Here is a 25,251-nt window from a genome sequence, read left to right as displayed (position 1 = left end):
CTGTTTACAAAGAAAGAAAGTCAGCTTGGTAAAGTTATATGCAATCAAACATGTATATTTGGGGCTAGGTGCGCTGGCTGGACACCCACACAGGCCGACCTGAGAGCGCAATCAGTGGGAGAGACGGTGTGGCTGCCGGCAGGGGGCGCAGGCTAATTGCTGGACGGTGAATGTTTTTTTTAGGTGAACTATCAGCACTACCGTCCGAACTCCGAGCCTTGTTCTGTTGTAATGGAATATAATGGACTTATTTCAACAAAGGCAGCTGTGTGATTATACAGTAGTGGTCGTCGTTTTGTTTGTGACTATATTAACACAGAGAAACGTTCAACCTGTCCGACATGTATCAGGAAACGAGCGCACGCACGCTCGCGGCGCCGCCCACCACACAGAGCCGCGCTGCCATGGAGACGGAACCGACCCAGATCAACAGTGTTGGAGCTCACGGCACCGGGATGTCTCCTCATCAGGGAAACTGTTGACAGGCTAAACTAAAACCCAGTAGCGTTAAATTGCTCTGTCATTCACACCATAGAGAAGAAAGCAGATAAATACACTAAAACTCTGAGGGGCAAATTTAACTGCCGGCACTAAACATTTAAGCTAACATCACTGCAGCCATGAGTGGAATCCTACAGAGCGACCGGTAGAAGGTGAGTGATAGTGAGGGCACAACTTTGCGGGTTTAACCTTTAACTGACAGGTTGTGCTGGTAAAAAGTGGAAATGCGCACCGTTTCTCATTCATACATTCATATTATGTGCTTTGTTTCTCCCTGTTAGTGGCAGGAGAAGCTGGCAGAGATGGAACGGTTGATGAAGGTAACGTTAGCAAGGTTCAGTTAATGGTTGACTTGATCTGTTAGGCACAGTTCACGGTGAAATCCCCCCCTCATTTATATTAGCTAAATACACAGGATAGAGTGCTTGTTATCAGTATATTAACAATATATAAATCAACATTATAGGAACAGTTAAAGGTGTGTGTGTATCAGAAGAAGACACTGAAATAAAGAGTAATAAATTATTGGGTTTAATTTTGTACAACTTTTGAATCAATGTGAATCAGTCAAGAGATCTAAGGGATATTTGATGCCATGTGTACGTAAGAGTGAATTAAATTGTCCACCTTTCTTGTCTGCACTACAGATGGAGGATGACTCCATCTACAATATGAGTCAGAACAGAGGATATTCTGTTCCCCCACCTTTACCCACAACTTGTAATGCAGAACCCTCAGAACTGTACCGAGTAAGTGTATCATTTGAAGCCGGTTCTGCTAGCTTGCCAGCTTAAACCCACCAACATTTGTGCCACCATGCACCATCTTAACACTTGATCTGTTATTTGATCTCAGATTGTCTTGAGGCACAGTCACCACCCACCCATCCTCCAGACTAATTCTTGGACTCTAGCAGTTCCCTTTAAAGAGATACTTCTTCACCATACTCCCACTGAATCTATTGGAAACCACTACAGTCCCCGGGCCCAGGACCTTAAGATTAATAAACTCAAGCACAGAAAACGCACTCTTCGGCAATCGTTGGCAAAACCAGCAAGACTTCGTATCCTTTCAAGTTGCTCTCATATCAAACCCTGGTCTGTGTGACCAGCGAAGTTTAAAATAATCTGAAATTGCAATATTCTGACTTAAGGCTGTTCTGGAAACATTTCAGAGTTGGAATTTTTTGATCTTAATGAGGCTTTTAGCAGCTATTCCTCCTGGAAGGAAACTACCCATTAAAGGAAATCGAAGGTAATAACACCCTTAATGCGGCACATTTAAATAATAGCTTATCTTTCATGATGTTCTTTTTTTCTTGAAGCCTTTGATGCCATTTTTAATGCTTTCACAGGGATACATCTCCTCAGGCTTCACTCTTATCTCAGCCAAAGCCTAGATCGAGAAAAATCCGCACTCCCAGCAGCCGTCCTATGAGCCCTAAAGAGCAGCTGGACATCATGTGCAGCCAAGAGGAGGAGATGAGGGCCAAGCAGAGAGAGCCTAATGAGAAAGACCTGGAAGCAAGTCTAGATGAATTCAGTAATGAACCAATCATCTTCACGTCTCCTTTTTTCTGACACATTGTTGATGTTAATTTCACTCACACAGAGGCATATGTATTACATCGACATGGTCCCCACCTCTGTGCTGGCCCCCCAGCCTCCACAGCAGATGATGAACGTCATGCACCTGCTGCCACCGGAAACTGAGGATACTTGTAAACACCTCCAGAAAATGAGGGCAGACATGGTAGAGGAGGTCAAAGGAGATTATTACGTCGGCATCAAGAAGAGCATAGGTATGCAACATTAAAGTGTCAGTGATTCTTTAAAGGCATTATGGCTTTATTTAGACATCCTGAGCACTTTAGCATTGATTATATGAATAGTCTGATGGTAAAAAAACCCCCCACAGAACTCTGCATCATTACACAGAACAAACTGTGATTATTTACAATATATTACCGTGTGAGTTTGAAAACTGGGCGGCCCTTTTTTCCTCTGTAATTAAACATCCCCCTAGCTTTGATAATGATGGTGTGTCAATCTGTTTCATCTGTTTTGTTTTCTATGTTGTTTAGTGGACTACATTCTGATGGACCCATCTGAACTCCAGCGACTGTCCATATCCAGCGTGCCAAAGCCCTTTCCCAGGAGGGTGATCCGTGCTCCGGTGCCCTGGGCAGCTAGTTACCAGGAGGCCCACACGTGGCAAAGCCAACATCTATTTACTGTCAGTCACATCATGGTCCTACTGCAGGATGTCTGGCTAAACGGGTAATTTAAAAATGTGCTACACTGTGATTTTAATCAGAAATGGATTACATTTATTTAATTATTTATTTATTTATTTATGTAACTCCTCTTTCTTTCTTTGTTTTGTAGTACTCTTTCTATCCCTAAGCACTTTTGTTCAGTGTAATCCTGTTTATCTTTTATGAGTTTTAGGGGGGGTCTATAAGCTTTTAGCTTCCTGCCCCCCCTCCACATGCATACACTGAGATACACATAAATCAAATAAGAGCTTTGGAATTATGTGTATCTAAATGTATGCTGGTAAAAGTGTAGTTTAATAATGTAGTTTTTAAATACGCAAACTTAAAAGAAAAACAAATAAGATACGATTTTTGTTTCAGCTTCTCATCCTTGAGGTTTGTTCGACTGGAGGACCTTTTCTCCACCAGCCTCCCCCTCCTGCCATCTGAGTTTGAAAAGTTTGTCCAGAGCCAGTGCCAAACCACCAGAGATGAACTAGTCCAAAAGTGAGTATCGCCAGTTCTCTGAACAGCCAGTCTGTCAGTGAGAACATAACGTGATGTCCAGACTTAATCACTGTAGCGTGTCTTCTCACTGGCTTCTACAGTATGCACACTACCCAGAGAGCTAATTCTGTTGTAGGGGCAGTCTCAGATTTCCACCTTGTCCACTTCATCACCCTTGTCAGGCTGCCTTTCAGGGGATAACTTTACACACTGCCTCACTTTAGGATTCCATTACAACCTTTGTTTGCATGCCTGTTGTATAGCCTGTTTGACCATGTAGCAGCCATGTAGGATGACTGAAACATGAGCCCCTGTAATTTGTAGAAATTAGCTGCTGTTTGTTTATTTTCATGTTAATAATTTGCGCTCACTTGGATACAATTATTCTGCAATGTCTCGGTTTCCCATGACAGCCATACTCAGTCCAGAGGACATTATGTGTCTCTGTTGGGTTGTTTCAATAAGAACCAGGGAGTAAATAAGGGATGTAATGCCTGTAGAAACTAGTGCAGTCGGCATCAGGTATTCTGTTACCTCAAGTGCCCTTGGAAAGAGATTCTCATTACTGCAAAGTGAAGAATTAAGATAAGAAGTCACACACATTTTGGTTCGATTTGCAAATTTTAGTTTTCATGTAAAAATACATAGATTTTTTTCAAAGGAGGAGATTGTTTTCAATACATTTTGCACCTCATTTATATCTCAGCATGTACCTCAAAATTTTAATGTTCCCAACTGTAAACTGACACAGTTTATTTACTGTTTACAATAAATGAAGTCCTCCTGCAACCACCATGATTCAGAAAATCTGCAATTAAAAAAAAAAGAAATGATAAAGGAGGCGAAAACACAAAATGAGCAGCCAATTATTCACAAGTGGCCCTCTGCAAGTGAAAAATAACAAATTATTTTTTTTTACCTACTTTTTTGTGTTGTGACTGCTAATGGGAATTTTTTTTGTTAATAAAATGTTTTTCAATTATTATGCTTCAATATTAATCACATAATAATGCTGAAGTGATCTCATCTTGACCATCTTCTTTCAGGTGGCTGCCTCAGTGTGCATCAGTTTTTGAAACCTTCGTCGACCTGTGGTTGCCCTTCATCCCCAAGAGTGAGCAGGAGGCCCCGGTGGCTGTCCAGGAGTTATTCAGCTGTGTGGCTGTTCTCATGTCACTGCAGCTCAGAAGTTTGGTCATAGACTCATTACAGGATCTGCTATATTTCTTTGCCATACACAAGGTTTGGACAAGACAATAAAATTGGTGTTTGGAATTGTGTGTAAGTGTACTCAGATTTTTCACCCTTTTTTTCTGTGTTCCTCAGTATGGCAATGACTTTGACGAGGTGTTCGATGAGATGAAGTATGTCCAGTCTCAGGTGCTGCTGGTGAAACTACAAGTGAATGAGCCTCACATTAACTTTATTCCCAGCTTTGAGGAATGTTGGGAACTCATACAGAGATCCTTCATGGAAATCATCAAGAGTGCTGAGATGCTCCCGAGGGTAGAGTATATCCTGAGCACTCCAAGCTTAGATTATTTTATTGCCATCTAATTTATGTTTTTAAACAACAAACATGGATAATCTGTAATAATCTTTGGCCAGGTGGAATGTAACCTCTTTCCCGATATCAGCAACCTTTACCTTCGCACCGTGAGCCCTGATGAGTCGCTGGTTACAAACCTAATCAACAAAGCTGAGGGTATTTTCCACAGAAACACCTTGGGACCTAAAAAGTAATGAAAACATCAACCAAATATATGTGTTAAATTATTCTGATCTCCCAAAACATGTAAAAGAACTGCTAATACTACATGTTATTCCTCAGGTATTTGAATGTATATCAAAAATACAGCAATCTACTGGACCATGCAGCAAAGCAAGAGGTATCAGCTTTCCTCAAAGAGAAGCACTCGTTAGAAGGATTCAGAAAGGTAATTAAATCGTTCCATCTGAACTTTACTCTGAACTTTTTATGTTTTCATGCTGGCCTTGGTTGTGTACTTGCTCCTTCAAAGTCATCTTTCCCTCACTCAATCCTCAGAAAATCGACAGCTTCAATCACTTGTGGAAAGAGATTGCCTCATTGCACGTCACTGTGCCTCTGTCCATGTTTTGCCTGTATGCTGGCAATCTGAATGATGACCTGTGTGACCGCTCTGAGAGACTGAAAGACAAGATCATTACGTTCCAAGTAGAGGAGAACCGAGATCTTAACAAAGGGTGAGAGGAAACTATCTGCAACTTTAAACCTTTGTAACTTCAACAACACAAAGTATCTGCTAGATTGATCATGTAATCTATTTTCTTTATTCAGTGTCACCAGGAAATCAGTTACATACTTACTTAAAGCTATCATTGCTAGCTAACATTACAGCTCTGCTGAGGAGGACAGTGTTACTCTTTACATCCTACATTCATAAGCCTCACATCCATGAGTAGATATACACTCAGAAAAACATGCATTTTTATATTTTGGAGTTAACTGTCACTTTAAATTCAAAGAGAAACAATGTCAATCAAAAGCTGTCGTTCTTTCCCAGGATCTGTCAAAAGTATGAGGAGATTACTGAGACCATCAGAGGTACCCCACAAACCACAGAGCAGTTGGTGACTCTAATCCAGTTCATTAAAAAGACCAGTGAGGTGACCATTCACAAGCTGACAGATGAGATTGATGAGGCAGCATACCGCCTCTGCTTCCTCCTGGACTACACCATTCTACCCTGTGTGTGAAACCTCTTGTGGTTTTTTACAAAAACAGTCTCAAACACACACACACCATCATAGAAGACTTATTTTGTAGCTAAACATTCAGTTTATCAGTCTGTCATTTTTGGAATAAAGCCTTAATAAAATTGTCTTTTTTTCCTCTGTTATTTTTCCTTTAGCTGACGACTTGAGGCTAAACTCCTCTGTTTTTCAGTGGCCCAGTCAGATCCTGACTGAGCTTGATCACAGCAAGGGTCGTCTTGCCACCATGAGAGAAGAAGCTGAGGACTATCTCGATACAAGGTCACTGAATGAATGCTTATCCCACTCCTGGGTCTGTACAAGTGGCAGCCACCGCAGCTGAATGTGATGTTGTACATGAGACCTTTTGGCTTAAAGATGGAAAATGGCAGTAAATTTAGATTTCAATACATCCGACCCAAACACACATTGTCCATGTATTTTCTCACATCCTTGTATGAAGTGGTATGGAGAAAATAATAAGATATATAGAAACAACTGTTTAAGAATCTTCCCTAAAGCTCTAACAGGAAATCATGCCACAGTCAGTATTCTCTGCCAATTGGGCTTCATCAAACAACGTTTTCATTGTTGACATGTCAGAAAATTATTTTTTTTTTAAAAAACGTCAATCTGATATTTAGTTTACTGTCATAGAGGAGTCAAGAAACCAGCTGGAATCAGATCATTTTGAAAAATGACTTTACTGATTCTTTGTGATTAATTTAGTAGTTGACAACTAATCGATTAACTGAATTGTTGCCACTCTATCTGACATACTAAACCAACTAGAGTGTCTCCAACTACTATATCTCTTTTTGACTGTCTCAGGATATCGAACTTTGAGCAGCGGCTGCAGGATATGGACAAGGAGATACAGGCCTTTAAAAAGAAGGATATGATGAACATAGAGATGATGAGGAACAATGTGGGAAATCTCGGTCAAATCACGGCCAACCTAGAGGCTGCTCTAACTGAATTAGAGGTAAGCACTGCACTTCAACATCACGAGACTGAAGTACATGTGTTGGATACTGCACATATGCGTTTATATTTTGATTACCCAAGCGAAACATAGATCTTACTTGATCCTAAAAGTAATTTTTCAGATGGTAGCCTGAAGATGTTTGTACTGCTATCGTTCCTCCAGGACATCAACAACGAGCAGACTTTGCTGGAGAAAGAACAGAGCCAGTTCCCGATGCTCCAAACGCTGATAGCTGACAAACAGCCGTATGAACAGCTCTGGACCACAGCACTAAACTTTCAGAGCATGTCAGAAGAGTGGATGAATGGTAGGTGACTTAAATTGGGAAACCACGCCCATTGTTTGTATTTTCTCATGGATACTTCATGACTGCGTTCAAAAAGCTCTTAATAGCACAAATACAACTAATGGACCACAAAAAGTTGTTTTCACATTGATGCACTTCCTTGATCTTTTAACTCTTAGGTCCTTTCCGACACCTGGATGCCGAGAAAATCTCTGATGAGCTGGACACCATGTGGAGGACCATGCATAAGCTGACCAAATCTTTCTCTAATCTTCCCGGGCCTTATCGCGTGGCCAAAAGTTTCAAAAGCAAGATAGACCAGTTCAAGCAGCACCTGCCCATTCTGACCACCATCTGTAACCCCGGCATCAAAGACCGCCACTGGGAGGAGGTCGGCTAAATTCATTATCTTTTCTTTGCTTTGTTAGATCAGCTGACACTGATAGAAATCCAGTGTCAGATTCACTTAGTAAGGACCAAGTGTCCTTCGTCTCCTGTGATCCACGAAGCTGATGTGAATAATTTATGTGCCTGCAGATCAGCAGCATCGTGAACTTCGATGTCAAACCAGATGAGAGCAGTTCACTGCTGAACATGTTGGACCTGGGGCTGTCCAAGTTCTCCAATAAGTAAGACATTCCACCATGTTGGAGTGCATGTAGAGAGCAAAATGAGTATGCAGCCTTTTAAAAGATAACCGTGACTTGTAAGAATGTCAGCCCGATTTTATGTTAATCATACATTTTAGGGCTGAACTGAATACGTCAAAGCTCAGTTCATAACACTGACATTTGACTTCAAGGTAGAAGTAGTCCAAAATTCAGACTTTCCGGGCCGCTCTAATATGTTTGCTGAGTTATGGAAAGACCCACCATGATCACAAGGCAATGGATCCTTTTTTTTCCCCTTCTGTACGCTAGGTTGGAAGAGATTGGAGCATCAGCCAGTAAAGAGTACTCTCTGGAAAAATCCATGGAGAAGATGAAAATTGAATGGAATGAGCTGCAGTTCTCTTTCACTCAATACAGAGATACAGTATGACGAACTCATTCACAATCACATACATTTACCTAGACTCACCTCAAGCTAAGACATAGTCAGTGTAACTTCTTATAAAGATTTACATCCTGAATGTTTATGTTGGTTATGTTGCTGCCCATGAATTTTTTTACAACAACATTGACATCGACTTGCATTAAATAGCCTGGATGTTCCGTCATAGGGTACCCATATTGTGTCAGCAGTGGATGACATCCAAATGCTTCTTGATGACCACATTATAAAGACACAGACCATGCGAGGTTCACCTTTCATCAAGCCAATAGAGGCTGACTGTAAGGTAAGACACGGCAAGACAAATCACTTTTGGTCCCCTTGAGCACCTGAAAGAGATAATAAAGCCTTTCCTCTATTGGTCAGTAGGTATGAATAATAAATGTTGCCCTTGTGAACTTTGCTTAAATAAGATAACTGAATGTCTTATTTCATTCTTTACATAAAGAATAGAACAATGGTGCTGATTAATCATGCTGTAGGATTTATCTTTTCCTAAAACTTCAAAATCACACATCAATCCTGCTGCTGTAGGATGGATACAGGACCTTTATTGCATACTCCTACAAGCAGCTAAAGATAAATTATTGCTACAATCAACAATCTAACACAATATAATATTTTGACATTTTCATTTCTATGACTTTATATTTGATAAAAAAAAAGGAAATTTATTCTCACTGTGGATCCCTCAAGACATAAAAGGTCTTAAATTCTAACCGTATTAAAAGACAGTTACTTCATATTACTTGCGGGCAAAGCTGGTAAAAAAAAGTGTGTCCTAGTAAGTTGAAAATCTGAACATCCTCCTTCACAGTGGCTAAAGGTTAAATCATTACATATCCTATAACACACCTGAAAAGATCTTGTGTAGCGTGAGGAGGAAACTGGCAGCATATGAAAAAGTGCTGGGCTCCTTTAAGACCTTACTTCTTTTATTCAACCCTCTTGTCTTGTTAATAACGATGGAAACTTGTTCTCCTGTGCTCTTATTGTCTACTTAATTTTACAATATATACTCTGTGAACATACATTAGGTCCTCATACCATTCAGAATGAATTAATCTATTTTTCATTTGTAAATGCAGACACATTTCTACCATACCAGGGCTGTTGGTGGGTGGTGGCAGAGTGTTTTTTGTTTATCTGTTTTTCTTTCTCATGTTTATTTGTTTATTGGAAAAAATGCTATAACGCATCAATAAAAACATATGATTTTGTTATGACTTTACAACTAAAAATGTGTCTAAAAGTCAACGAGCCTAAATTAAACATACACAAAATAAGCTGTCACTTCTGTGTGTGCACCTCTGCCAACGCATGACACAAAAATAACTTGTCTGCAATGAGAGGTGTTCTGAGCCGGTAAAAATTCAAGCTCAATTTCATGCCAGAACAAGTAACAAAATTGTCTGTATTGTACCAACACAACCTCAGTAGCACCATTTTATACAACAGTGAAACTGGGTTTGTTTGAAGTCATAAAATTACCATAAAAAGGCTTGAAACAACCTGTTTGAGGACTGCTGGCTGATAGTCAATACATAGTAATCTTATGAATCCACATGTCTTTTTTAAAGCTTGGTCTCAAAATATTTAGTTTACACTGCCACACTGCTGGTGTATAGTTTTCACCCTGCTATCTTGTTTTCCTTTTTGTGGGTTCCTCTCCGTAATAATTATTTATTGAGTATGATGTGGCTGTTTTAGGATTGTAAAATGCTGCAGGTATAGCTTGTTGTTTCTATAATTGTGTTATTCTCACATTACTTTCCTACCTAGCAATGGGAGGACAAGCTGCTAAGTATGCAGGACATCATAGACTCCATGTTGAAGTGTCAAGCCACTTGGCTCTACCTTGAACCCATCTTCAGCTCTGAGGACATCATTGCCCAAATGCCTGAGGAGGGACGTAAGTTTGCCATTGTGGACGGCTACTGGAAGAACATCATCGGCGAGGCGGTAAGACCCTCTTGATGCACAAATTCTTTTTTAAGTCTGCCAAAATTGAGCCTCATGTACTTTGGTTCACTTTGGCTGCTGTGTGAATTCACTGGTCCAGGTTAAAGATGCACATGTGCTGGTGGCTACAAGCCAGCCCAACATGCTGGGACGGCTACAGGAGTCCAATGTGTTTCTAGATGACATCCAGAAAGGCCTCAATACCTACCTGGAGAAGAAGAGGCTCTATTTCCCCAGGTATTGATAGCACTATCCCTAATAGTACATTATCGTTACAGAATGACACAATGAGCTCTTGCATAAACAGTCTTTTTTGTTGGTGGTTATTTCCTCTTCTTCACATTCCCAGGTTCTTCTTCCTGTCCAACGACGAGCTGCTGGAGATCCTGTCACAGACCAAAGACCCGCTGTGTGTGCAGCCCCACCTGAAGAAGTGCTTCGAGGGCATCGCCAAACTGGAATTCACCAAGGACATGGCGATCACTGGCATGATCAGCTCTGAGGGGGAGACTGTGCCCTTAACAGTAAAGATTTATCCAGCTCAAGCCAAGGTAACAAAACAGTTAGCGTTTTCAAACATAGTGTCAGTATTTGTTTAATATATTTTTAAATTCAACTGGTAGGTATAGAAGGGTCATAGATATTTCATATTCATTTATTTCTGTTTTGTCAGCATATTTTACTTGGTGGAGATGCAGTATGTGGCAGACTGACTGTTTAATTTTTAGGGTATGGTGGAGAAGTGGCTGCTGCAGGTGGAGCAGCTGATGCTTAGGAGTGTTCGACATGTCATCCATAAAGGAGTGATTCAGTATCCTGAGGTATTTAGAGTCAGAGCTTAATTTTTTAATCTGTGATTAACTTAGGTTGACTAAACGCAAATGTAAGCACGTGTACTGGATATAGGGATTGTTATAAAACAAGACATCATTTCTTTACAGCAGTTTTAGAAGAATCGGAAAAAAAAAGTTATCAAAAAAGTGTAAATTGCAAATATTACCATTTTGTCTGGTTCAGATGAATTTAAGAAGTGTGCAAAACTCTCCACTGTGTAATACTACTTTTTTTTGGTAGGTCCCCAGAAAGAAGTGGGTGTTGCAGTGGCCCGGCCAAGTCGTCATTTGTGCCTCCTCCATCTTTTGGACCACTGAAGTATCTGAAGCCATCCAGACCAACTCTCTGTCTGTCAGTCTTTGAATCCACCAGTGCATTCCCTGCTAGCTTTCCACATGGAATGACTTCTAAGCTCAAAAATGACATAATTATTCACCAAACGTAGTTAACCATATGATTTTTTATTCCACCCACAGGCTTATGTGGACCAGTGCAATGCCCAGATTGCTGATATTGTGGAGCTGGTGCGTGGGAAGCTGCCAGGAGGGGCAAGGATGACCCTTGGTGCTCTTACTGTTATCGATGTTCATGGTAATATAAGAGTTATTTTAAAAAGATAAGATACAGTCTGTGGATTGGATCTAGCTTGCAAAAAAATTCTTATGTTTTTTTCTCTCCTAGCTCGAGATGTTGTAGCAAAACTGTCAGAGGACCGCATCTCCTCCCTGAATGACTTTGCATGGATTTCTCAGCTGCGTTACTTCTGGGAAGACGGCGATGTGATGCTGCGCATGATCACCACCTGTCTGAAATATGGCTATGAATATCTGGGAAATTCCCCACGTCTTGTAATCACACCACTTACTGACCGTTGTTACAGGTAACTTACAGTATATCTGATCCTTCGTCTGTGGCTGGCCTTAGTGTAGCCATATTCTAACAGTAACACACATGTCCAAGATGCTAAGTTCTCTTCTCTTGTATGGTTTGGTCATATGACTTTGTGCGACACCAGAACTCTAATGGGGGCTTTGAAGTTGAACTTGGGGGGAGCTCCGGAGGGTCCAGCTGGAACTGGCAAGACTGAGACCACAAAAGATCTGGCAAAAGCTTTGGCTAAACAGGTACAAACAAGTGTTTTAGAGTAGCATTCTGATCTGCATTTCATGTGTTTTTGTCTTAATGTCGATATTATTACATCCTTATTACTATTATATAGTAAAGCTTGTATGTGTTTCTAGTGTGTGGTGTTCAACTGCTCCGATGGTCTGGACTACAAGGCCATGAGTAAGTTCTTTAAGGGACTGGCTCAGTCTGGAGCATGGGCCTGCTTTGATGAGTTCAACCGTATTGAGGTGAGCACGACTACTGTTCAAATCTGTTCAATCTAATTAGACTCATTTAACTGAATAGTAGCCTAAATATTCGATTAATGTAAGATTAAGGATTGTTTTGTTTTTCTCAATGTGGTTATTGTTGTTATGTTAAAAAAAAGGTAATAATAAGAAGCCAGTTTGGCTTCTAAGGTAAAGAATCAGGTTAAGAACCATTAAACATTTGGAATTAAGTTTGAAAACCCATAACAAAATCTGTTTTCCTCCTACTCAGACACCCTGCCAAATTTAGCTCATTCACAGCTCAGCAGGATGTAGAGACACTTCTTTTGCTTTTATGCCAAGTTGATTGGATTATTTTAATACACTTAAAGCTGTCCTAACAAAGGGTGTAAATGACAGATTGAAGCTCACACAAAACACTGCTGCTACACTCTAAAAAACAAAAATGAAATGGCAGATTGTAGCTCTATTATTGTCTACAATGCACCTTTTTTTATACAGCCAGTTAAAGGCACCTTTTTGTGTTAGAAAATCCATCATTTTATATGTTGCGTGTGTGTGTGTGTGTGTGTTGTGTGTGTGCGCATCATAGGTGGAGGTGCTCTCTGTGGTGGCTCAGCAGGTCCTCTGCATACAACAGGCCGTTGCCAAGGATCTGAAGACCTTCATGTTTGAGGGGACAGAGCTGTCCCTAAACCCGACCTGCTCTGTGTTCATCACCATGAACCCTGGTTACGCTGGCAGAGCCGAGCTGCCTGACAACCTAAAGGTACTTCCTGGTAGCACTGTTGTGTAGTCTGAAACATGATTCAGCAGAATCTGATGATGAAGAAAAAACAGGAGAAATGTTACGTGAGAGAATATTAACTGGATGTGTACGTGTCAATCTCGTCATAGGCTCTTTTCCGTACTGTGGCCATGATGGTGCCAGACTATGGTCTCATTGGAGAAATCTCTTTATATTCCATGGGCTTCATTGAATCTCGCAGGTATGTGTGAATGGTGTCCTGGACAAAATATTTTTAGTTAGCATATTTTTTTCTGGGCTAGACTCCCGGTTGATTCAGTCACCAAGCCTCATCGTTTACAATTTTACTGACAGTCTGGCCCAGAAAATCGTGGCCACGTACCGTTTGTGCTCCGAGCAGCTGTCGTCCCAACACCACTATGACTACGGCATGCGAGCTGTGAAGTCTGTGCTGACTGCAGCAGGGAATCTGAAGCTGAAGTACCCGGAGGAGAATGAGAGCGTTCTGTTGCTGAGGGCGCTGATGGACGTAAACATGGCCAAGTTTCTGGCACAGGATGTGCCGCTGTTTCAGGTGACACATTTTTTAGCAAGCCCAAGTGCATTTCTATGAATGACTCAGTTGGTGTACTGATTATTTCACTCAATTCTCCTGCTGCTGTCCACAGGGTATCATCTCTGATTTATTCCCTGGAGTGGTCCTTCCAAAACCAGACTATGATCTCCTCCTCAAGGCTCTTAATGACAACATTGCTAAATTGAACCTCCAGCCTGTCCCATGGTTCATTGGCAAGATTATCCAGGTGCCAGAGAGGAGTATTGGTTTCTAATACCTGTGACTCATGAAAGTTGTTGGGTTAGTTGTTGACTTCAACCACATATATGTACTAAGGATTTGATTTGTGATTATGCGCAGGTGTACGAGATGATGTTGGTACGCCATGGTTTCATGATAGTTGGAGATCCTCTTGGAGGAAAGACTTCTGCATATAAAGTTCTTGCTGCTGCTCTTGGAGACCTTTATAAAGGTATCCATTTCAGTCAACATTCATCTTGTGGCTGCCACCCTGTTTTTTACATCATAAGAGTTTATTCTTTCTCCCTCCCCTGTTTCAGCCGAGCTGATGGAGGAGTTTGCAGTGAATTACTGCATCATCAACCCTAAGGCCATCACCATGGGTCAGCTGTATGGCTGCTTCGATCCGGTCAGCCACGAGTGGTCCGATGGCGTGTTGGCCACCTCCTACAGGGATCAGGCTATCTCCACCTCAGATAACCGACAGTGGATCATCTTTGATGGGCCCATTGATGCTGTCTGGATTGAAAACATGAATACCGTGCTAGACGACAACAAGAAGGTACGGGACATTTCTATAGCTGGACTGTAGTTTTGTTTAGTTGGTTTGCTAGATGTTACATGCTGATAGCAGTTAAATACTAAATTAGTTGGTCAGGCTTTCCCTTCATTGATCCACAACCAGTTATCTAAATCAGTGCTGACCAGATTCAGCGACATTTGTGTGTACATTTATAGTTTTTGTCAAGGATTTACCTTTGATTAAAAGTCTTCAAATTAGTTGTTCACTTTATTCTGTGCTAGCTTTGTCTGATGAGTGGTGAGATCATCCAGATGAGTTCCAAGATGAGTCTGATCTTTGAAACTGCTGACCTGGAGCAAGCCTCTCCAGCTACCGTCAGTAGGTAAGTAACACAGACAGAAGCTGGAACAGTGTTGGTGGCATGTTGAAAAACAAACTTACTGTATTTATGTAACGATCTGTCTGAAGGTGTGGAATGATCTACATGGAACCTCATCAGCTGGGCTGGTCTCCTTTTAGAGATTCTTACATGAACACATTGCCTGACAGTCTGAGCACAGAACATAGAGAACTGGTGAGATTACAGAATGCATGTCTTCATTGGCTCACCCAAATGTCTTTCACGATGTCAGTATGATGTGACTTATATGTGCTTCTTGATGTTTTGTCCTGCAGATAGTGGACCTGTTTGATTGGCTAGTTCAGCCCTGTCTGGACTTTATAGACAGAGAGTGTCGCTTTGTTGTTCAGACATCTCCCATTCACTTGACCTACAGCCTAATGAAGTTGTACACCTGCCTGATGGGTTCGTATGAATCACCTTTAATCGATTATTCATGCATAATTATTTTTGTCAGTGTCTGTGCATGTGTGTGCTAACATTCCTGTCCACACCCAGATGAAATTTCTGCATCAGGAGACAATGATACACAGATGTCCAGCCAGCAGATAACTATGTGGCTGCAGGGTCTGTTCCTCTTCGCGGTTGTATGGACTCTGGGTGGTACCATCACTGGGGACAGCCGTAAGAAGTTTGATGTCTTCTACCGCAATCTCATCATGGGCATGGACGATGAGCACCCTCGACCTAAGAGTGTCCAACTCAAAAAGACCAACCTCTTCCCAGAGAGAGGTCACAAAATTTAATAAAAAATGTTAAATACAAAGCTGTTATACCAGTTAAAAATCTGCCTGTTTAGATTAATAAAACATCATGTTTATTTATTGTTTTACAGGCACTGTCTATGACTACTACTTCGATAAGGATGGACAAGGAAAGTGGAACGTATGGACTGATTCAATCACAAAAAATGAAAACGCTATTCCAGCTGGGGCCAATGTGAGTGTGTTTATGTCACAGAGGTTGCCGCAGCTAAACATGCCACCGTCCACTTATCGCTAAGAATCTGCTTTAACTCACCAGGTGTCAGATCTGATCATCCCAACCATGGAGACAGCACGCCAGCTTTTCTTCCTGCGTACCTACATGGCACATGAAATACCCATGCTGTTTGTCGGGCCCACTGGCACCGGCAAATCTGTCATCAACAAAAGCTTCCTCGTTAAGCTGCCTAAAGAGCAGTACACACCCAACTGTATCAACTTCTCAGCCCGGACCTCAGCAAATCAGACACAAGACATCATCTTTGCCAAGTTGGACCGGAGAAGAAAGGGCGTGTTTGGACCTCCTGTTGGGAAGAAGTGTGTCATCTATGTTGGTAAAGAACGATGCATATATGGTGTGATCTCACACTGGAGGGTTAAAAGTAGATTATTGAGGGAGAGTGTCACATATTGACAGTCATCTTTTCTACATAGATGATCTGAACATGCCAGCCAAGGAAATCTACGGCGCGCAGCCCCCAATCGAGCTGCTTAGGCAGTGGATCGACCATCATCACTGGTATGACAAGAAGGACACCTCCAGACTGGACATAGTGGATGTTCTTTTCCTGTCTGCGATGGGGCCTCCTGGTGGTGGGAAAAATGACGTTACAGGTATTGAAGTAATGAATGATTTATTATTAGTAATATTTTAAAAGAAAGCAGCAGCATTGTTGTTTACTGTAACTGATAATCACAAAATGCTTGGATTGCCAGGCCGCTTCACCCGCCACTTGAATGTCCTCTCAATTGATGCCTTTGATGATGAAACACTGACCAAGATATTCAGCTCCATCACCGATTGGCACTTCAGCAAAGGCTTTGATGCATCTTTCTACAGGTAGCTCATCAAATATGTACCATAGAGTAGTAGAATTATATACATTTTCTTAGTCAGAGAGACACACTGTATTTTGTCTTGTGTCCAAGGCTAGGCAAGATCATGGTTCAGGCCACCATGGCAGTCTATAAGGACGCCATGGACAGCTTCCTTCCAACCCCATCTAAGTCCCACTACATCTTCAACCTGCGAGATTTTGCCCGAGTGATACGAGGCGTGCTGCTGGCTCCACACACACACATGCAGGTAGGAGTGAAAACAAAAATCACATGTTTAATCAGATTGTTCTGAATTGCTCTGTCTCTTCCTCATGTACTGTATGTTGGCTTTATATGTCAGGATGGAGACAAACTGATCCGCCTGTGGATCCATGAGGTCTACCGAGTTTTCTACGACCGACTCATCGACAGTGAAGACAAGGAGACGTTCTTTAGCATCGTCAAAGAGAGAACCTCAGACTTCTTTAAGAAGAGTGTGGAAAAGGTACATATTTGTTTAGTGCACACATACACACTCAATGAATGTGTTAAAAAATCAGTTTTGCCCATTAATGATTAACTAATAATCAATTCTTAAGGCAGACGACCATCAATACAAAATTTGTGCAAACTTTGCATCCCTAATCGAGAATCTCTCCCATCGTTTTCCAGCTCCTGAGCCACCTCAGCCCTGATGGTAACGTAGTGGACGAGACCATCCGTAGCTTGTTCTTCGGGGACTATGCCCAGCCTGATTCTGATGTCAAGGCTTACGATGAAATCACAGACTTGTTTGCCTTACAAGGGGTGATGGAGTTCTACCTGGATGAGAGCAACAGCTGCAGCAAGGCCCCCATGTCCCTTGTAATGTTCAAGTTTGCCATTGAACACATTTCCCGCATCTGCCGTGTGCTAAAACAAGACAACGGCCACCTTCTTCTCGTCGGCATTGGCGGTTCAGGGCGTCAGAGCACCACCAAGCTGGGCACCTTCATCAATGATTACGTCCTGTTCCAGATTGAGTTGACCAAGAACTACAGTATGTCAGATTGGCGCGATGACCTGAAGAAGATAATGCTTAAAGCAGGCATTGAGGGAAAGAAAATGGTGTTCCTGTTCAATGACAGCCAGATTAAGGATGAGGCCATGTTGGAAGACGTCAACATGCTGCTGAACACTGGTGATGTGCCAAACCTCTTTGCTGCGGATGAACGTGCAGACATCATAGACAAGGTGCAGGGAATTGCCCGGATGGAGGGCAAAAAGATTGATGCCACTCCGCTCTCAATGTACAACTTCTTCATTGACCGTGTGAAGACCAACCTTCACATTGTGCTCGGTAGGCAGATTGATATGTCCTTTTGTTGACTGAAGTTTTACGTAAGTTTTTACGTAACTGGGAATTATTGTTTTCAACAGCCATGAGTCCTATCGGTGATGCATTTAGGAACCGTCTTAGAATGTTCCCTTCCCTTATCAACTGCTGCACCATTGACTGGTTCCATGCATGGCCAGATGATGCTCTGGAGATGGTGGCCCACAAGTTCCTGGAGGATGTGGAAATGGACAATGACATCAGACTGGAGTAAGGACATAAGATGGGTGTAAAAAGTCGAACTCATTCCGTCTCATTAACAGTTGCAATTTGAATCTAGGACTGAGTAGTATACAGACCGTTTTTTTCCCATGATCTCAGGGTGGTGGAGATGTGCAAGAATTTCCAGACAAATGTTGGAGATATGTCTCAAACATACCTCTCCCAGCTGAGGAGACACAACTATGTCACGCCCACCTCCTACCTGGAACTCATCCTCACCTTCAAGAATCTGCTCACTGTCAAGAGGAATGAAGTGGATACTGCAAGGAACCGCTATATCGTTGGTCTCCAGAAACTGGAGTTTGCTGCATCTCAGGTGATGCACCCTGTCGAGTAATATGACCTCGAATCTTACTGTATTTAATTGGCAAATCATCAGCAAACTTGATTCTATGTCCACAGGTGTCAGTGATGCAGGAGGAGCTGACAGCCTTACAGCCAGAGCTTATCCAGACCTCAGCTGAAACAGATAAGATGATGGTGAAGATAGAGGGGGAAACAGTAGAGGTGGATGCTAAGAAAGAACTTGTGTCTGCTGATGAGAAAGTGGCTAATGACGCAGCAGCTGCAGCCCAAGCCATCAAGGTATACATGTATTACAGAAGCCACTGTACAAAAGTCCATAACTCGTGTACATTAGTGTTCATCTTTTTTCTCAAAGTGCACATAAATCTGCAAACTGTTTTTAAGATGCATCAGACGCAGATTTTTGTGTCTTTCAGGATGAGTGTGAGGGCGACTTGGCAGAAGCAATGCCTGCATTGGAGGCTGCCCTCTCAGCCCTGGACACCTTAAAACCTTCAGACATCACAGTTGTTAAGTCTATGCAGAATCCACCAGGTCTAGTCAAACTAGTCATGGAGTCCATCTGCATCATGAAGGGCATCAAACCTGAGAGGAAACCTGATCCTTCTGGCACCGGTGAGATCATAGTTCTGAAAATGTTATTTCATCTAGCAATATTCTCACTGACAATTAAAAAAAAAATGTGATTACATTTAAAATTGACAACAGAATGACTATTTCATGTAATTATTTCAAAGGTAAGATGATTGAGGACTTCTGGGGCCCTTCAAAGAAGCTCCTTGGAGACCTGAAGTTTTTGGACAGCCTCAAAGCCTACGACAAAGACAACATCCCTGCACCGTACATCAAGAAAATCAGAGACAAGTTTGTTGACAACCCTGACTTCCAGCCCTCTGTCATTAAAAATGTTTCCTCGGCCTGCGAGGGTCTCTGCAAATGGGTGCGAGCAATGGAAATGTATGAGCGTGTAGCCAAAGTGGTAGCGCCCAAGAAAGAGAGACTGAAACTTGCTGAGGACGAACTGAGTGTACAGATGGAAATGTTGTCTGTGAAAAGAGCTGAGCTGAAAGAAGTTGTGGACAGACTGCAGAGCCTGAATGATGAATTGGATGCCATGATTAAGAAGAAGAAAGAGCTGGAGGACAACATTGAATTGTGTTCTCAGAAGCTGATCAGGGCAGAGAAACTGATAGGAGGACTGGGTGGGGAGAAGGACAGGTGGACGGAGGCCGCAAGGCAACTTGGGATTAGGTATATCAAAATGTTCTCTTCATTAATTGTCATGATATTTGGTGTGGTGTGTCTGATGTTTAATATTAATCAATGAATTATTAATTGTTGATATATTTCCCTCTGCAGATACACCAACCTGACAGGTGATATACTCCTCTCTTCAGGAATTGTATCTTACCTTGGGGCATTTACAGTAGACTACCGTATAGAGTGCCAGGAGCAGTGGCATATCCTGTGCCAGGAGAAGAACATCCCCTGTTCTAAGGACTTTACCCTCAGTAACACTCTGGGTAACCAGGTGGCCATCAGGGCGTGGCAGATCGCTGGACTACCAGTGGACTCCTTCTCCACAGACAATGGTATCATTGTGTTCAACTCTCGTCGGTGGCCGCTGATGATTGACCCTCAAGGCCAAGCTAACAAGTGGGTCAAGAACATGGAGAAGGCCAATAATCTTGCTGTTATCAAACTGTCTGATGGAAACTATGTGAGAGTTTTGGAGAACTGCATCCAGTTTGGAACCCCAGTTCTTTTAGAGAACGTTGGAGAGGAACTTGATCCGGTTCTGGAACCTGTCTTGCTGAAGCAGACCTTCAAACAGCAGGGTGTTGAGTACATGAAAATAGGAGAGAATATCGTGGAATATTCTAAAGACTTTTTGTTCTACATGACCACCGGACTGAGGAACCCTCACTACCTCCCAGAGGTGGCCGTCAAAGTCTGTCTGCTGAACTTCATGATCACGCCACAAGGCCTTCAGGACCAGCTTTTAGGGCTTGTAGCAGCCAAAGAGAGACCTGAGCTGGAGGAGAAGAAGAACCAGCTCATTCTGGAGGGCGCTGCCAACAACAAGCAGCTGAAGGAAATTGAAGATAAGATCTTACAAGTGCTTTCCTCTTCTGAGGGGAACATCCTGGAGGACGAGACTGCCATTAAGATCTTGTCATCCTCTAAAATCCTCTCTGAGGAGATCTCAGAGAAGCAAAAAATTGCCAGTGTCACAGAGAAAGAGATTGATGACACTCGCATGGGCTACCGTCCTGTGGCGGAGCACTCCTCCATTTTATTTTTCTGTATTTCAGAATTGGCCAATATCGAGCCTATGTACCAGTACTCCCTGACCTGGTTCATCAACCTCTACCTGTTTTCCATTGCCCAGAGTGTGAAGAGTGATGATGTGGCGGAAAGGATCAACAACATCGTGGAGCACTTCACCCTCAGCATCTACAATAATGTGTGCCGCTCGCTTTTTGAGAAGGATAAGCTGCTTTTCTCCTTGCTGCTTACTGTTGGCATCATGCAGGGTAAGGGTCAGGTCGACGACCAAGTCTGGCGCTTCCTTCTGACAGGTGGCATCGCATTGGATAACCCATTCCCCAACCCTGCTCCGGAGTGGCTGTCTGACAAATCCTGGTCTGAAATCGTCAGGGCGTCCAAACTTCCAAACTTGGATGGTTTCTTCAATCACGTCCAAGACAACATCTCCAAGTGGAAGAAGCTCTATGATTCAGGAAAGCCACATGAGGACCAGTTCCCTGACCAGTGGAATGAGTTGGTGGGGATGCACAGACTGGTAGTGATCAGATGCTTCAGGCCAGATAAACTGGTTCCAGCAGTGCAGAATTTCATTGTGGGTAACATGGGACAGACTTACATTGAACCGCCTACATTCGACCTGGCTGGGAGTTACAAAGACTCCAACTGCTGTTCTCCTCTCATCTTTGTGTTGTCACCAGGATCTGATCCAACTGCAGGTGAGGAATCAAATATTTTCTACATTTGCGATAACGCCACACAATCTCGTCAAACTGTAATTAAATACAGAAGTTTTTGATTGTGAATTATATTGTTTCTTCAGGTCTGCTGAAGTTTGCTGATGACCTAGAGATGGGAGGCAGTAAGATCCAAACCATTTCTCTTGGACAGGGTCAAGGACCCATAGCAGCGCAGATGATTGACAAAGCCATCAAAGCAGGAACTTGGGTGGTACTGCAGAACTGCCACCTGGCCACCAGCTGGATGCCTGCTCTGGAGAGGATCTGTGAGGAATCCATTACCCCAGAGAACACACAGCCCAGTTTTAGGTAACTGATTCTACATGAGTCTGAGTTTAACTGAAACATGCTCTTTCGACAGAAGACGATAAAAGTTAAGTATCTTTTATTCCACTACCAAGGTTGTGGTTGACCAGTTATCCATCCGACAAGTTCCCTGTCAGTATCCTGCAGAACGGGCTGAAGATGACCAATGAGCCCCCTAAAGGAATTAGAGCCAACCTGGTGCGCTCTTACCTGAGTCACCCCATCTCTGACCCTGCCTTCTTTGGCAGCTCTAAGAAACAGGTCATTTGGCAGAAGCTGCTGTTTGGTCTCACCTTCTTCCACGCTCTGGTTCAGGAAAGGAGGAACTTCGGACCTCTGGGTGAGAAATATGAACTGTGTAATGTCTTTCATTGACATTGGAGGATTTTAAGTGATTTTTCGTTTTGATATTTAAAAAAAATCAATTCAAATTGTTTATGTTTATTGGACTATTACTTTGTTATTATATGTTGTTTGTCCGTTTTCTCTCAGGTTGGAATATTCCCTATGAGTTTAATGAGTCTGACCTGAGGATCAGTATGAGGCAGATCCAGATGTTCCTCGATGAGTATGAGGAGATTCCGCTGGAGGCCCTCACATACCTTACAGGTGAAACTGTCATACTTGTTAATGCAGCCGGGAATTCATTTATATCAATGAAACTGGCAGCAAGGTGATGTGCTGAGTGGCAATGCAAGCTGTGATCCCTTTTTGGTGCGCAAGGGAAATTTTTTTTTTATCGTGCTGAGGATCAGCTGAGAAGTCTCACAGCCATGTTAGACACTGCTGGTGGTACAGCAGTGGTATATATAGTGATACCTTCTGAATATAATATATAATAACATCCTACACACCTCAAACTTCTCAATAAACATCACAGCAACGTTTCATTTTTTTCCAATTTGATTTTGATCTCTTTCATTTTTAGGCGAGTGCAACTATGGCGGCAGGGTGACTGATGATAAAGACAGACGACTGCTGCTGTCGCTTCTGTCCATCTTCTACAGCTGGGAGCTGATAGAGCAGGAGAGCTACCACCTGTGCGAGGATGATCTGTATTATGTCCCAGCTCACGGTCCCCATCAGGTACCGTCAGAGCTCTGATCAATGCCTAACTATTGCTGTAGCATGATTATTAGTCATGTCACATAAAGCAGCTGTCTTATTACATGATTATAGCCAAAGTAAACATAAACAGCAGCTGGATTAATGGTTTTAATCACTGAGTGTAATATTTGTGTGAAATGAAATCTAGTTAATGTTTGGCCATGAGGGGACTGTGATGAAGATTACGGTTACATAAGACAAATATTTCTTTAATCACCCTCTCTGATAAAGAAATTAATTTTCTTTATTCCAGACGTACGTTGACTACATTCGCACTCTTCCCATCTGTGCCGATCCTTGTGTGTTCGGACTTCATAGCAACGCTGACATCACTAAGGATAATCAAGAGACCAATCAGCTCCTGGATGGAGTCCTGCTGACTCTGCCCAGGCAGACAGGAGGCGGGGCTAAGTCTCCTCAGGTTTGCATTATTATATCATATTAATATCACATTATTACCTGTTGTTGTCTGGAACATTGTGGCTCATGCTTATTTCCCAGAAGAGACACCACTAGCAAACTTGTTAAATATTCACCCTTTGTGCTGACGTTTGTTTGTGTTTTAGGAAGTAGTAGATGAGCTTGCAGAAGACATCTTGTCTAAGCTCCCAGCAGACTTTGACATACAACTGGTGATAGATAAATACCCAGTTATGTACGAAGAGTCTATGAATACTGTTTTGAGGCAGGAACTCATCCGCTTTAACAGGTAATCACAACTTGTGCTGCTGTGGAGTAAAATATCCTTATTGGGAAAGACTATTGATCATTTTGAACAGGACACACTGAGAAGAACCTGTTTTCGATCACATTTGTCTCCCCTCCTCACAGACTCATTCATGTGGTGCGCATCAGCCTGGTTAACATCCGCAAAGCCTTGAAGGGGCAGATTGTTATGTCTGCTGAACTTGAAAACGTCTACAGCAGCATGCTGGTGGGCAAGGTGCCCGCTATGTGGGCAGCCAAGTCATATCCCTCTCTCAAGCCGATGGGGAGCTACGTGACTGATCTCTTAGCCAGACTGCAGTTCCTACAAGTAAGATTTATGGTTGTTATGGGTCACACAGACCTCCAGTGAAGGACACATATTTGTAATGTAACTGTTAAGGTGAACACAGACTAAGTTTTTCAGTCCGGTATACGGTTTTTCTCAAGTCAGGGAAGTTGTTTGAATGTGCATGATGGATTGATAAAATCTATTACATTCAGGTAAGGAAACAAATAGTTTTACAGAGAATAGATTTTCTTAATATACTGACCTATGTGTATGCTTGGATGTCTGTCTTCACAGGATTGGATAGATAACGGCCCGCCTATAGTCTTCTGGGTCTCTGGCTTCTACTTCACCCAGTCATTTCTTACTGGAGTGGCTCAGAATTTTGCCAGGAAGTACACCATCCCCATCGACTACATCGGCTTTGAATTCGAGGCATGGATTGCTAAATTTTCTCTCTATTTTTTGTCATTCCTAATCATAACAGTGGGTGGATTTTCACGCTCTGGGTTGCATTCTAGGTCACCAAAGAGGAGACTCATATGGATGAGAAGCCCGAGGAAGGGGCCTACATTAAGGGTCTTTTCATGGAGGGGGCTCGCTGGGACAGAGAGAACATGGTGATCGGAGAGTCCCTCCCCAAGATCCTCTTTGACTCCTTGCCCATCATCAAGCTCAAACCAGGAGAAATGGCCAAATTTATACATGACGATCTGTACGTTTGTCCTGTTTACAAAACCAGCGCCCGCAGAGGGACGCTGTCCACCACCGGCCACTCGACCAACTACGTCCTGTCCATCGAGCTGCCCTCTGACAAGCCACAGAAACACTGGGTGAACCGCGGGGTGGCATGCCTCTGTCAGCTGGACGACTAAGAACTGATTCAATATATTAAACTATTAAAGAAGTCTGTGCCAAATACAGCCTCTGTGATTGTTGGCCAAAGTAACAGAGGTAGAAACTGACACATGTTGATTTCATGGTGGATGACAATGAAATCTCACGGTAATCTTTTTCATTGAAGAAGACGCAAATGCAGAATATCTAGACCGATTCATTGGGAACAGATTTTATTAGATGTAACAACCAACCAGACAAAACTATTTATGATATTATACATTTACATTTATTGACATAAGAGTCCAGATAAGACATTAGAATGTTGTGTAACAGTGACTGAAACTGATGATTCAGGACAATTGA

The 25,251-nt window shown here is 42.4% G+C and overlaps 1 protein-coding gene across 1 annotated transcript; it reads left to right on the top strand.

Annotated features, from left to right (window-relative positions):
• Positions 1 to 191: 191 nt before the first annotated feature.
• Positions 192 to 24,923, top strand: dnah3 (dynein axonemal heavy chain 3). Its single transcript, XM_030412895.1, has 63 exons — positions 192 to 653; positions 783 to 821; positions 1,149 to 1,250; positions 1,357 to 1,564; positions 1,710 to 1,755; positions 1,856 to 2,024; positions 2,113 to 2,302; positions 2,585 to 2,780; positions 3,140 to 3,265; positions 4,312 to 4,507; positions 4,592 to 4,771; positions 4,874 to 5,004; positions 5,097 to 5,202; positions 5,313 to 5,491; positions 5,812 to 5,996; positions 6,160 to 6,283; positions 6,833 to 6,986; positions 7,152 to 7,296; positions 7,455 to 7,666; positions 7,813 to 7,904; positions 8,196 to 8,310; positions 8,498 to 8,614; positions 10,111 to 10,290; positions 10,391 to 10,527; positions 10,640 to 10,841; positions 11,019 to 11,111; positions 11,365 to 11,475; positions 11,601 to 11,715; positions 11,806 to 12,004; positions 12,140 to 12,248; positions 12,366 to 12,479; positions 13,054 to 13,230; positions 13,359 to 13,450; positions 13,564 to 13,783; positions 13,878 to 14,012; positions 14,126 to 14,237; positions 14,326 to 14,567; positions 14,810 to 14,910; positions 14,997 to 15,102; positions 15,204 to 15,333; positions 15,427 to 15,660; positions 15,764 to 15,867; positions 15,952 to 16,246; positions 16,347 to 16,526; positions 16,629 to 16,752; positions 16,842 to 16,998; positions 17,092 to 17,235; positions 17,403 to 18,069; positions 18,150 to 18,315; positions 18,427 to 18,643; positions 18,730 to 18,912; positions 19,050 to 19,248; positions 19,371 to 19,884; positions 19,993 to 21,620; positions 21,725 to 21,950; positions 22,043 to 22,287; positions 22,440 to 22,556; positions 22,876 to 23,033; positions 23,308 to 23,475; positions 23,621 to 23,763; positions 23,886 to 24,090; positions 24,346 to 24,483; positions 24,570 to 24,923. Exons 2-63 carry the CDS (start codon positions 804 to 806, stop codon positions 24,921 to 24,923), a joined length of 12,132 nt encoding a protein of 4,043 aa, XP_030268755.1. The 5' UTR covers positions 192 to 653; positions 783 to 803.
• Positions 24,924 to 25,251: the final 328 nt, after the last annotated feature.

This window comes from Sparus aurata, chromosome 3 (genome assembly GCF_900880675.1).
Source record: "Sparus aurata chromosome 3, fSpaAur1.1, whole genome shotgun sequence".
Classification (NCBI taxonomy): domain Eukaryota; kingdom Metazoa; phylum Chordata; class Actinopteri; order Spariformes; family Sparidae; genus Sparus; species Sparus aurata.
Note: the sequence above shows the minus strand (reverse complement) of the source record. Positions and strands in the feature narration are given on the sequence as shown.